A 14,000-nucleotide genomic window follows, 5' to 3' on the forward strand; every position below is an offset into this window, starting at 1 on the left:
ATTAGGGATGTCAATCCAGATTCAATATCCCCTAGGTGTCCAATACATAAATTTTTGTTATGTTATAATGTGTCTTATCTATTGAGATAGGAAAAGTTTGAAGGCTCTAACAATATCGTAGGTTCAAATTCCACATAATGTGATTCCATCTTTAATTTGGCCTTAGGATTTTAGGAAATGAAGGATACTCCCCACCCCGCAATTTCTTTCTTTTTTTTTTTTTTCAATAACCCTATTGCCTCAAATTAACCGATATACGAAGTACGGAGTATAAACTGTATAGTGCAGGAAGTAAAGAACAAGTTCCGTAATTAACATGTCATTGGCAAATGGAAAGCCAAATTTGCTCTCTATTGCTAAATTTATGAAAGATCACCTTCTACATGTACAAACTGTATCTTGGCTTTATCATCCATGAAAATATAAATAATAGGACGGCAACGCTGAGTTTGCAGGTCCATTAACTGATATCAAACCATAATTACAAAAGCAGGAAGACAGTAGCAGTCACACCAAAAGACCTTCTACTTATGAACAGAGAAGCATTTCAAATTTATTGAAAGTAGAAAAAATCCATTGAGGAGATCTGTGAACTGAGTGACTAGTGCTGTTTCTTCCCGGTTGCCACTTCCCAGGCCTGCAGAATGTGGTTGACAATTTCTTCTACACCTAACCCATGTTTCACCTGTTCAAAAATGGTTCATCAATGTTAATACAAAACTAAATCAGTGGTACGAGATGTAAAAATGCTCAAAATCAACCAAGCCAAGAGGTGGATCTAATATATTTGAATGTATGTAGATGTACCTAACCTTTGATGAAGAGTTACTCTCATGAAGGTCAGATTTCCTAAAAATTTTGACACTCTAGAAACATGTTCTTTTAAAGAGCAATAAGTTTCCACCTCAAGATCTTTAGAGACACATAATGAACATATTTCTTCTCTCTTAAAAAATCTTCTTCAGTTACCATTATCTTTTTAAGCAAAGAATTTGAAAGAAAAATTATTTCTTTCTTGCTTTAGTTTTTGCGTTCACATCATCACATGTTTCTTAAATGAAAGAAAATTGATAATTGCATTGCAGCGATCCCCCATAGCTGCATTTCCTATTTCCATGTAATTTCTAACTTCAGAAGTTGGTTACACCTATGCTGCTCCTAGATGTATACTGTCAAAACAACACGCTTGGTATTTTGTGCTGTCTTTTACCATTAGAAATGTAGGCAGAAAATGAGGATACGTTGTAATGGAAAAAGCACTAGGAAAAATGCTCTGCAATAGCCAAAATAAGTAATTTGAGTCATAAAGCTCAGGGTTGGGACTTAGGAGGGAGGGAGAAAACCTGAGCAAAGACGAATGGTCCTCCATCTCGCATACGAAGAGCATCTCTCTCCATGACAGCCAAATCAGCTCCAACTGCAGGGGCAAGGTCAGTCTTGTTTATAACCTGCAGTAAAATAAACATGAGCAAGGCTATGCAAGGACCATCATTAAAACTACGGCAATAAAATAAAATATACATACAAGAAGGTCTGCTTGGGTGATGCCTGGTCCTCCCTTGCGAGGAATTTTATCTCCAGCAGATACGTCTATTATGTAAATGATATAGTCTGCCAGTTCCCTGCTAAAATTGGCTGCTAAATTGTCTGTGCGAAGTATGCACACAGTTGTGTTAGCAATTAGAGTGTGGCCAGGCAATGCCTTGACCTAGATATCATAATTTGCACACATGCATATATAAAGTTGCTATTACACCTACTGGAAATAATGAGTATACATATATATATGCTGAGTAAAGATCATACCTGAATACCTAATACATAGCTTAGATGACAAACATCGACTTTAACTCTTGTCGGTCTCATGTTTGAACCTTACAGCCGTTACAGGACCGAGGGAGGAAGGAGGGGGGGGGGGGGGGGAGTACGCTTGTGTTATCCCTTTGATATTGACAAACTTTTAAATAAAACGGATGTTCAATAAATTACTGAACATCCGTTATAAAGTGACAATAAAATGTGCAAAAGTTACACTAAAACACACAAAAGTTACCCTGACATATATAAGAGTTATTTATGCTTCATTGATAAATTTGACAAAAGTGACACTAAATTTGACAAAAGTGACACTAAATCTGACAAAAGTGTATCCGATGTACAGTAAATTACTGAAAACCGGGTGTATACAAAAGTTTTCCTTGGATATTTCCAACTTAGGATGGATTGGAAAAGGAACTTGGATCCGTCCACTTACCACCCCTTATTAGTTTTTACATCATACAAAATGGATCCATCTCTCTCCCTCCCCTTTGTTTCTTTTCAGGTTCTCTAATCCAAAGGCAAAAACATAGTAAGCTTTTCTTTCATCACCATACTTCAAGTTCCCATCCCTTATTTTTATTTAATTACACAAACCCATTACTCCATTAGTCCTTTCTGTATTAAGATAGAACTTGGTTTGCAATGTGGTAGAGAGAGTATACTATGTTGTACATCAGTGCCATAGTTATGTCCTACATAGGATTTGGACCGTATTTTAAAATAAGTAATACATGGAGGCTAAAAGTGGTTAGATATGAATAAAAAAGTTGAAGGTGGATAGAGAAGGAAGTAGTAAGAGGTCATGTAGAAATGTGAGATGAAAAGGGTTGATGCAATGGAGAAGGTAAAGGTAGTAAGCGAAAAGGTGGACTTACATCGGTGGTGATAATTTTATCAAAGCAGATAATAATAATAAATATAGTATTGGGGCATCCCAGTTTTTTTAACTTGAAATAAATGAGTTAAAGGGAGTATTTAGAATCTTAATTGTGACTAGCTACAAACAATGATGAATTTTTTGAACAGTAGAAGAAGACATGGATACGTGAAGTACATCACACAGAATCATCAGCCAAGGCTAGCTAGCAAATTCCTGATAAATCACAACAGAAGCAGTCATGCAGAATGAGCATTTTAGAAAGTGAGAAGGCTGAAATTGTAAGGCTGGATACTAGTAATCACCTATCTCCATTTCCTTTATTTGTCACAAGGGACAACTCACACATCCCAAATTATTAATCAGATACCTTTTGCAGCCACACAGGCATGATTTATAGTTTTCACATTCTATTTCATGCCGAATAATGCTTTTCTTCCCCAATCCTGTAATCCTAATAGACTATGATCGCAACACTCACCAATTACCAATAAAAGGAACGATATACTTGTATAGATACTAGCAGATGATAATATGTTCAGTCATATAACTATATAAGACATCAATTACGTAGAAGACAACGTATTAATACCTCCGCCAGATTCACAAAGGAGTATGTCTGCTTTGTATAAATTTGAAAGCTCTTCAAGAGGACCAAGATTTATGCTAATATCTTCACGAATAGCGGCATGTGGACAGCCGCCTGTTTCAACAGCACGTATCCTTTCCTCTGGAAGTGCACCATTCTTTATTAAGAATTCTCCATCTTCCTTTGTAAAGATGTCATTAGTCACCTATATCACCACAAATTTTTTCCATTAAAAGGTGACATAGACAATATAATCAATATGCAATTTTTCAAATATGAATGCACCCGCCATCTTAGCCAAAGACCTGAACCTAAAGTCGTTCAATATGTCAATCCCTTCTCAAATAACATATCTCCAAAACCATTTGGCGTATTGGTTGCAAGACTCAAACCACAGACTTACTCGTGTGGAGATATTCCTAAAGCTGATTAGTGCTATTACGCTTAGATCTTAGACAGGAGATTAGTTCCAATGAGAAGCTGCTTACTCTAAGAAGCATCTTGTGTAAATCAGGAGGCTATTTAAATTGTGAAATACAAGTAATTTATATATGTAGCATTCAGTTAAGTTTTTGATTGTTTCTAATGTTTAATTCTAAGTATTAAAAACAATTTTGTTTAAGTTAATCTTTGAAACCATTATATAGTGGAAAGAAAGTAATGTTCGTTTGTTCTCATTATAATAGTTTTTGGTTAGAGAAACAAATAGTAGAAACAAATAGTTGAAATCAACAAGTAAAAATTTTCACTCAAAGTTTCCATTTTTTTTAAAAAAAAAAATATTCCTGACTAAACTTTTAATATACCATCATTTGAAGCCAATGGGCAATATTTTTTCACATATAAATGAGCTAATAATTCATGAAAACATATAGGCACTTCATATTTCTATGAATATATTCCCCAACTGTATGTCGAACTTTGCCATAGGCTTCTAGAACTTAAAAGGCCAAAATTTGTATCCCTAAAATTTGCCAGTTCATAAGAGGGTAAATATAAACGGCAGATAACCAGGCTCAAAGTTTAGAATGAAGCATCTTTACAGCAACATTTTCCACAAAATAAAAGGAATTTAAAAAATATCTAAAACTAAATCAGACACATCCATATATGTTCTTGATATAACAATAGCATTGGACTTTATTCCACCAAGTAATGATCCACTTGATTAACATCCTGTTACTAAATATTCCCAATGTAATACACGTTTAATGCCATTGACATAGAGCTATGTAGAATCAGTCTAACACCAAAATAATAATAATCAGGAATCTCATCATGCAGTAAATATTAAAAAATGCAATCCTAACCAGTATCCAGACAGTTAATGCTTCTTAACATTGGGACATTAAGAGGTGCAATTGAACTTACAGCAGCAAGACTATATTTGTCCCTCAAACACTTGCACAAAGCCAGCATCAGAGCTGTTTTCCTGCATACAATACACCAGATATTATCAGAATTACAATGCTCCACTTCTCTAGTTCTCAGTAAAGTTAAGAGTAGAACAAATTATTCTTCCTCTGACAGCCGCAGACTCTTAGCAATTCAGTAAGGCGGAGTATTATAAACGCTTATATAGCTAGAAACTAGCACTTAAACCCATCTTTGACAAGAAACAAGTGATCTTCCTTACAGATTATCTAACTGTTTATCCCCCCTTCTGTCTCAGTTTTTCAAGGTTCGACATACAGCCATGGTGGTAGGCCTGATAGCATTTCATGTTGACATACAGTGAGGTCAGTGACAGTCAACCAAATCCTATCAGGAAAGACCATTTCTCTAAGGAAGGTAATCTTCTTTACCCTTTTCGGGAAGCCATTATCTCTATTATCATGGATTTTCTGTTCTTTCCAAAGCTAGTTGTCGCTGGAACATGTCATTTAAGCCAGGAAAGAATGTAGGTCAGTCAATTATCTATCCCTTCAAGATTAATGAAAATGGCCATCTTTGTGATCATAAGATCATAAGAGTAAGGCTAGAATCTCTGTGCACTTGTAGCCTTGTAGGAGTAAAAATGTTAGTCTAAACCAAGATTGGCACTAGGCCGGAATGGTACAATAATGGGCCCCCATGGCCAGGACATAGAGATCCACAACTGAGCATGACCCTGGCCCTCAGATGATTGTGTTAGGCTGACTTTATAGTGTTTGTCCTATATTAATTTTCACATTTATTAAGAAAGATGGACAAAGCCTAATAAAAAAGAAGTGAAGTTGATTTAGTACATATTCTTGAAGTAATTACATAAGTGGACATCAATAGCGAAAATAATAATTAAATTTGTAAGGAAAGCTCATGTTCATTACCATGCTATGCAACTTCCCCTAAACATGTTTTATTCTTCATAAATCTTCATTACTTTTTAACATGTGTTATGCCATGCAACTTCCCCTAAACGGAAGCAATACCGTCTTTCAAGTGGAAATGAATTTTTATGAAAAAAATAGGATAATGACTCACATTACTATAGATAATGACATGATTTTCATCTAAAATTAACACACAAATTCATGGCCAATCTTACCAAACAGGCAGTTACAGTATATTCAGTATAAATTAAAACTTAAAATTGGGGCACTAGGCTAACAACAAACCAAGTTAACAAACTCAGCCCCTCAACTAAAACCAAGACAATCATTATGAATCATAGGGAGAACTAAAAAAAAACACCCCCAATCCGAAACTAATAGTCACATTGATAAATTTAGAATGAACTAATGATTTCAAAGATGAATTTGAACTAGTAACGTGACAATTTAATCCGGATAGACGGAGTACTAATTAATAAGCACCTCATAAGTCATAATACCAACCGGGCAACCGGCCCACAATCGACCAACAACACAGCCCACTAAAGCACAACCCACATTGTACCTTACCCACAATTTAGGTGGAGGAACAACCCCACCAGCCACCACCACCACGTACTACCGTGCCGTGCCGTACAGGTGGTGGAGCCTTGTCAGATCCACTACATCAATAAAATACCATAATACTCCATATTTGACAAACAATGTACAATAATAATTGGTAAACAAACTATATAGTATAGCATTAAACAAGAACAAAATCAATAGAAAACATAAAAGAAAATGAAAAATAAAAGTTACCCAGTACCAACAGGACCCCCAATACCAACAGTAAAAGCTCTTTCATGAAAATCTCTGGTAATCAAAGGAGGAGCTCTTCTGCTGAAATACCCAGGTGAGTAAATGGGTTCATGACTATGTGGTGCTAATCCATCATGGCTGTGATATACTTTTCCATCACGAATTGTGTATTCAATTCCTTGTTTTTCCCTGAATTATAAAGTACAAAGAAATCTAATTGAAAATTCAGTATTTTGTTTGAATTAAGAGTGAAAAATGATGCAGAAAATAAAAGTCAATGCCAAAAAAATTGAAGAATTGAAGGAATTGGTTATGTTGTTTGAGGGGTTAAGAGGGAGAAATTACTCGTGGGTGTGATGATGATGGTGGTGATCGCCATGGTTATGGTGGTCATGAGAGTGAGAATGAGGATGAAGATTTTGGGAATCCATTGTTAGTCAGTGAGAGTGAGACTGTGAAATGACGAGATATAATGCTTGTTTATGGTCACTAATGCTTGTTTCATTAGACAGTTCAATATCCTTACCCTTTTAAGAACCAGAAGTTGTGTTACTATTTGAAATCTATAGTGTTCTTCCGTTTATACCCTCAAGCTATTTTTTATTTTCGAAATTGCCCTCCATGCTTGATTTCAGCACTGGGTCTTCATTTAGTCCTGCTTTTTCCCCTTTTCATGCTCCACCATTAAATTCTTCCATTTACTTTCTCTCTCCTTTGAACCAGTCTTTCTCAATATCACTCCATCTATCCTTTCTCACTTTATTTTCTCTCTCTTCACTCGCCATTCTGCACCCATCTCTCCTCCCTCCATTTTTTTCAGAATCTGTAGAGATTACAAATTCATAATATTATGAGTAGTTTCTTCCTAATTTCCTGCTTGCATTACTTCCTAAATTCCTAAATTAAGTTTAAAACTGTAAGAATTGAAAGAGTGTGATGAATAGGCTATTGGAATTTTGGAAGAAAGCAATGTATTATGTTAGGGTTCTTTCTGGTTACGAAGAGCGTCGCATTCGATCTTACATATTCCAGCTTGAGCAGCGTCTTCGATTTGTACTTTCTCTCCTCCCCTTTTTATTTTTCTTTGTCAATTTCAATTGTTGATTCTAATTTAGGATTTTTGTTGACATTTGGTTGGATTTCTATATTAGCGTATTTTGGTTTCGCAATTTCTATGAAAGAGTTTAATTGGGTGTTTTAATGTGAAATTCAGGAGCTAAATATCTAAATTAGACAATTAATGATGATGTTTGTTACTCTATTTTGGGTTCTTTGTTAATCATTTGGAAAACTCTTTGTTGTGCCCGAATGGATGTATTGTGTTAGAAGGTTTTGTTGGGGGGATTAGGATTGTGGGATACTAATTTGCCAAATTCAAAGGCGTTCCTTTAGGATTGACAACAATTATGCTGTAATAATTTGTCAATCGACCGAATGTTGAGAGCAACTAGATATACTCTACCTCAGGTCCTCACCTGTAATGTGTTGGAATTAGTTGAATTGTCTTTAAGATAACTTCTTTTGGAGTTGTTAATTTAAACATTATGTGACCTGTGTATAGCTTTTGCTGTTATGATCATTTATGGAATCACTTTGCTTCGAAATGTATACATTTGGTGTAGTTTGGTGAATGTTTTCCATTTGCCTAATGCTTACACGCTTTTGGCGTTCATTACTGTTTTTGCATGCTTGATGTGAGGTTGAGTGAAAGGGTACCTTGATCATGAATTCGTTTATCAAGGGAGCATAAGCTAAGATTTTGATGTTATCATGTTTTTTGATTTATCCTAAGGAAAAGTTTTATATCATAGAATAATCAAGTGATGAGGGTGGAGAAAACAAGTGTTGAGATGTGAGGATGTGTCACATTGGCTATGTGTGAGAGTAAAAGAAGCCATCCATGGCATATGATATAGATCACTGTTTAACACCCTAGATACACATAGAAGAACAACATGTGGGGAATGGAGCCATGGGGTTGGGCCGTTGGGGTGTAAGGAAGGAGTGTTTACATTCTTTCACAATGAGAGCTTTTCAGTTTAGCTTTACGTAGAATAGATGACGGGGCAGATACTTAGAGAATATTGTAATGTCACAATTCCCATGTTTGAATGAAGAACACCAACTGTTAGCCCATTTCCCTACCCAGCCTTTCTGTTGTACTACTGCATTTGCGAATAAATATTGCTTTAAGTTAGAATCCAAGGCTGTATTTTTCATCGATCAATTGTTATAATATTTGTTTCTTTTCATTTGGAGACGACTGATTACATCATTACACCATTACATCAGTAAGGATGATATAAATGTTATACCAAATCGATTGATTTTAAGGAATATGTCAGGAGAAATGAGTTGGGGCCTACATCTACCCTTTTTTATTTTTTTAATTATCTTTCTGATCTTTATATTGATTAGTTAAATTGATATTTTCTTCCACGTGTGTTCTCTATTCAGGCACAAGAAAAAAATAAATAAATAAAGGCCTCAAGAAAGATCCCTGAACAAATTATGCTGTCTAAAATTCGAAAAATGGTGGAAGAAATGCAAAATGTAAATAAGTGGTTGGAAGAGATGGTGAGTTTGTTTACTGGTTAATTATGCAAGTAACTCTTATGATTGGACTGCAAGAAATCTTTTACTTGTTGCACGTAATTATGTTGATGTCTTGTTGACAGTGGAAAGTTACGTTTTGACTCTCTCTTTAAGTACTGAATTTGCATCTTGCAAGTTGTGCAGTGTTGAGATGAAAAATACTTGTCTGACTTCCAAAATTCTTTGAAATTGACGCTCACATTTATCTTCTAGAGATTTCCTAAAAAAAATGTCTCATTTATACAAAGTACTTCATATGTGCTTATGCTTAAGCATTTACCCAATTTGGAGAAAGGCTATCTTATTAAAATCATTTTGAATCCCTAACTATAGTAGGGTTTGCACGATGTAACTATTAATCTTGGTTCTTCAGGCAAGCAATTATTTATAAATTTATATAATATATATGTTGCTGGCATGACATCATAAATTTGCAAGTTATGCTTAATTTGACTACAAGGGAATCATATATATGTGTACCTTGTACTATAGTTTTTAATTTTGCACTTTGCATTCGAGTTTGACCTTTAGTGAATTCAAGGCTTTTGACAACTTCATTAATTTTTATGTGCAGGAAGGTGATATTAACGAGTATTTCAAGCCAGTTGACAAGGAAGTGGGAGTTCTTATGTGTATGCAGATGGAGAAAGAGAAAGCAAATATGGAAATGATGGGTTCCATGTATAAACAAGCTCTGATTGAGAAAGCTGAAACACAGGCAGCTGGAGATGTAAACAGTGCTAACCAAGAGAATATGGAAACAATGCGTGCCATGTTCAAACAGGCTCTGCTTGAGAAAGCTGAAGCAGAGGTGGCCGCTGAAATGAAGAAGTCATAAAAAGAACAAAATCTTCCTCTCTCTAAACAAGGTTAGACTAGATAATTATAAGAATTTTAGAAAAAAACATGCTATGCGATGAATAATTATGAAATGCTATGCTTGTCATCTGTATTACTAGGGACAGGTATAAACGTACTTTCGTATCTTTCAAATTAACTTGATCACGAAGAATAATAAAGTATTCATCAAAACTTTAGTTGCTTTTCTTGATGAGCTTGATGAACTTGACAGAGTATGATACTTTACATCTTTACTTTTTATATACTACATCTATTTCATATTATTTGCAACGATTACATAGTTTTTCACTTACACTTTGATATCGGGTCTTTAAGATCAATGAAAGTCAGCTCTAGGATATTTGCAGTAGAAATTCATAAACAAAATCGAGTGATATTTGCGTGAAAACCGTATTGGTGAAATGTACATTAATTATTCTTTCACATAATACAAGTTTTATTTATGCAATCATGTTGATGGATGGGAAGAAGTTTAGGTGTCTAACATGATATGTTTAAGTGATCATAGCAATTTATTAGGAGAATGTAATATTTCATCTGCTTATGTAGAGTGAATTATATTATTTGTTTTGCGTGAAGTAAAAATAGTACTCCAATATGGTAGTTTCATGAGAGAGTGGTGAAATTAGAATTACCATGAGGAATATTATGAAAATAGGGCGAGGGAAGAGACATGATATTTTGTGGGATAACACAGCCTGAGATTTCTTCTTTGGTACGTTAATTAATTATATAAAATGAAAAGAAGTTGGCTGTTTTTTCAAATCAAATTTTGGGAAAATGAAATTGATTGAATTTTGTTGTTGATTTTTGTAGGAATGTCTCTTATATCAACATATGCAGGTCAAGGGACAATTCTCGCTCCTAATGAATTTGTGTTACAAAGAGGCAAATGACGAAGCTGAATATGCTATCTCGAAGAGAAGCCAATTCCAGTGGGGATTTGAATTTGAAGGACCCGAAATCCCAGGACTATAAAATAGTATACTGGTATATAATTTCAGAATTTTTTTTTGTCATAGTAATACCTTTATATTGTATTTACAGTATAAATATGTTTATTAGGCTTTTAGATTTTGTTTTTTGGGTGTTTGAATTCTGTGCTTGGTAAGGGAATAATATAGTGATAGGACAACACATATTTAATTAATCATATTTTTATTATTTTAGCTCTACAAGAGCATTACCCCCTTAGTCTCTAGCTGAAAAAGTATTATTATAATTATCTTAGATTAATTTGTCCCAATTAAAGTAAGCTTTATTAATTGACATCTTGTTGGGTTTAGCTTAATGGTTGTGCATAAGCTCTCAGAATAAAGAAGGGGGTTATGGACAAATTAATTAATTAGTTGAGTGTAATATGCATTAGTAGTTGTTTTAGGCATTGTCATGATAGCTATGGCCAATTAAAAGGGTCTTGCCACACTAATTGGCTACAACTTAGTGAATTTTTTGAAAAAAATGGAAATCTGAACATTTAACAGACGATTCCTATGGTGGTCTCTCTTCTATGCATATCTAATTCAACTAGAGCTAATATCATGGAAACCTTGACCTGTCCTCTTATTTTTCTTACTTGGATTAACATTTTCTTTGGGGGGCTTGTCAAGATTTGACTTTAATTATATTGATGGTAGCTGTTGTGGAATCTTCGGCACTCGGTATTACATCAGAGGTGAGCCTGAGACCTTTACATTTTGTCAGTTTATTGTTAATCAAATAGAGTTTAGGAAAAGGAGTATTAATCTATATGGTTCTGTTATTATATTTTTCCACACCTTGACTACAAATGCTTTAAGGTAATATTGGGGTTATGAACCCCAAAATCTATATTTTTAAATTAGCGTGCCTATTTTTTAAAATTATTTTCCATTAAGGCTTCCTGTAGTGTTTCTTTTAAGTGATCAGGCTAAAGAGAAATACTCTTTGGTTTTTAAAATTTAATTGACAATTTTTTTTAATCGATATTGGTGAAGCTCACTTTGTATTGGTATTGATTAGAAATTTGACATAATATAACTCAAATTAGACATGAAAAGTACGTATATTGTAGCTGTACACCATCGACAGTGGTTGAGATAGAGTCATAGAGTGGAATAGTAAATTGAACAAATATTGTACCAAATATACAGTATTAAGGGACGCTGAGTAGTATACCTTTCTACCAAGCTAATTTATGGGGAAAAACCTTTGATTTTCCATAGACTTTGTTCTTTGGGTGTATCTTCAATTATTCAATGCCTTATTAACTTGATGATCCAATTGCTTGATCTTATCCGAGTTGGTTTATTTAAGTTGATTTATTAAGTGGGGTTTGTTTGATGTTTTAGGTATCCATTTGGATTGAATTTTAGATTAAATTGATTAGATTTATTTGGGTTTGAGAATGTTGGATCCGGTTGTGATGATTTGTTGATAATATTTCATGGTTTATAAGTTTTTGTAAGTTTTATAAGCTAATCTATTGGCTGAATTGAGGAGTAAGAGGCTGTGTTTTAAGGTGAGCATTTTCTCTACTTTGTAAAAAAATATTTTGTTTGTTTGTAATATGGATTTTACTAGAAAATATATTTAGAACAAAAGATTCAATTGTAAGGTAAAAGGGGGGCGGAGGAGTGGAAGATAGAAAGGAGAGAGAAATAGGTATAGAGGGGTAAGAGAGAGAGGTGGAAAAAGGGAGAGAGACAGAGGACAAAATGGGAATAAAGGGCAGGCTAGGAAAGAAGAGGAGAAGACGAGAGGGCACACCGAGAGAAGAGAGGGGTGAGAAAAAGGGCCTGAGAGTGAGGAGCCAGAAGAAGAGAGAGAGATATAGCAAGAAAGAGGAGTTGGGAGAAAGAGAGAATAAGAAAGAGGGCAACGAGAGAGCAATAAGGGTCAAAAGAGAGAAATAGAACAATAAGGGAAAGTAGGGCTAGGAGAGAGAGAGATAGGTTGGGAAGAGAAAGAGAAAAGGCCCATGTGAGAAATAGATAGAGAGGTCGAAGAAAAAGGCATATCCGCATATAGAAAAAAGCCGAGAAAAATTAAGGGGGGTTGGGAGATAGAATGGGGACGGTTCGGGAAAAAGGGAGCAAGTGTAAAATATTATTCTCAATGTCTTTAATATAGAATAGAATAGGGATAAAATGGAAAAGAAAGATAGAGACTAAGAGAAAGAGTATTGGGCCATGGACTTATAAAGGAATGAATGAGTGATATGAGAGCAAGTTTGACCTATAATTTTCAAAGGCATTAAAAAAAAGTGAGAGAGAGAGATAGAAAGAGAGGTGAGAAACAATTTAAGAGACCATTCTAAGTGTTAAATTGTTGAAGATACTTAGATACTATGAAGGAAATAGGAAGAAAATGGTATGTGAAATAAAGAAGGCAAAATTGCAATAAGTTTGAAGGAAGGAACAAAGATGAAAAACTTTTTAGTATAATTTTACTCTAATTAATACACTATTCTTTTACTTCAACTCTTTTTTGCTACTCAATACAATTAATACCATACCCCTAAAATTTGATATAATTATTATCTAAGACAAATTATTTTTCCCTTTTTTAGATTACTTCAACATTATTGAATGTTTTCCCCCTTTTCGTTTTTGTTGAATTGCTTGTTTATTAATCGTATTATATTTGAATGTTTTCACACATTGTGGAGTGATTATCATGTATGATGAAATTCTGTTGTAAAATCAATTGTGGGTATTGTATATATCACATGTGCCTTGTAGGATTTGCTTGTAAAGGATATGGTTGTTGTATTTTGTGTATCTCTTTCTTGTTCTCCTGTTTGAGTTTTCCTATATTTTGCTTTTCTTTTTTTTTTTTTTTTTTTTTTTTTTGAAAGATCTGCTTTTCTTACTAACTTATACATACCTGGTAATGAGTTTATTTTCATTGAATACAAAATTTTCAATATGTTTGGTAGGAAAGTGGTGGTGTTTATTTTCTTATTTTATTTGATGCTGCAGGTTGATAATCACGTTAGTCGAGGATTTGAAGCAAGTGAAGGATATCGACCATACGAAACGAATGTTGCTCGATCTTAGATCTGAAATCTGAACTAATTAATTAAGCAAAATGAATTGTGATGTATAACAGTGGACAGTGCTTTCTATAATTAATCAAAGGTAGCTTTTATTTCCACAAAGAA

The 14,000-nt window shown here is 34.2% G+C and overlaps 2 protein-coding genes across 4 annotated transcripts; one reads left to right on the forward strand and one right to left on the reverse strand.

Moving 5' to 3' along the window:
* Positions 1-322: 322 nt before the first annotated feature.
* Positions 323-6,893, reverse strand: LOC145610258 (urease accessory protein G-like). The gene is made up of 7 exons (XM_081665569.1): positions 6,746-6,893; positions 6,401-6,589; positions 4,659-4,719; positions 3,291-3,492; positions 1,526-1,647; positions 1,344-1,448; positions 323-685 (listed from the first exon to the last, which is right to left on the reverse strand). The coding sequence occupies exons 1-7, from the start codon at positions 6,829-6,831 to the stop codon at positions 602-604; spliced, it is 849 nt and encodes a 282-aa protein (XP_081521695.1). The 5' UTR covers positions 6,832-6,893; the 3' UTR covers positions 323-601.
* A 189-nt stretch (positions 6,894-7,082) lies between these two features.
* On the forward strand, positions 7,083-14,000 carry LOC145611545 (uncharacterized). Of its 3 annotated transcripts, XM_081666887.1 has the most exons (5): positions 7,083-7,453; positions 8,858-8,977; positions 9,570-9,864; positions 10,673-10,846; positions 13,819-14,000. In XM_081666887.1, the coding sequence occupies exons 2-3, from the start codon at positions 8,912-8,914 to the stop codon at positions 9,831-9,833; spliced, it is 330 nt and encodes a 109-aa protein (XP_081523013.1). In that variant the 5' UTR covers positions 7,083-7,453; positions 8,858-8,911; the 3' UTR covers positions 9,834-9,864; positions 10,673-10,846; positions 13,819-14,000. The 3 variants fall into 3 exon arrangements, with proteins under 3 accessions (XP_081523013.1, XP_081523011.1, XP_081523012.1); XM_081666885.1 differs by lacking the exon at positions 8,858-8,977; XM_081666886.1 differs by lacking the exon at positions 8,858-8,977 and having other exon boundaries at positions 10,673-14,000.

Source organism: Chenopodium album, chromosome 24 (genome assembly GCF_948465745.1).
Source record: "Chenopodium album chromosome 24, dcCheAlbu1.1, whole genome shotgun sequence".
In the NCBI taxonomy this organism is placed as follows: Eukaryota; Viridiplantae; Streptophyta; class Magnoliopsida; order Caryophyllales; family Amaranthaceae; genus Chenopodium; species Chenopodium album.

Excerpts from the sequence above, each read along its gene's own strand:
- LOC145610258 (XM_081665569.1), bottom strand. The coding sequence starts at position 6,831 with ATGGATTCCCAAAATCTTCATCCTCATTCTCACTCTCATGACCACCAT. Across the intron at positions 6,590-6,745 it reads CATCATCATCACACCCACGA|GGAAAAACAAGGAATTGAAT; the intron begins GTAATTTCTCCC and ends TTTATAATTCAG. Across the intron at positions 1,648-3,290 it reads CCTTTGTGAATCTGGCGGAG|ACAATTTAGCAGCCAATTTT; the intron begins GTATTAATACGT and ends TACTTCGCACAG.
- LOC145611545 (XM_081666886.1), top strand. The coding sequence starts at position 7,337 with ATGAATAGGCTATTGGAATTTTGGAAGAAAGCAATGTATTATGTTAGG. Across the intron at positions 7,454-9,569 it reads TTGAGCAGCGTCTTCGATTT|GAAGGTGATATTAACGAGTA; the intron begins GTACTTTCTCTC and ends TTTTATGTGCAG.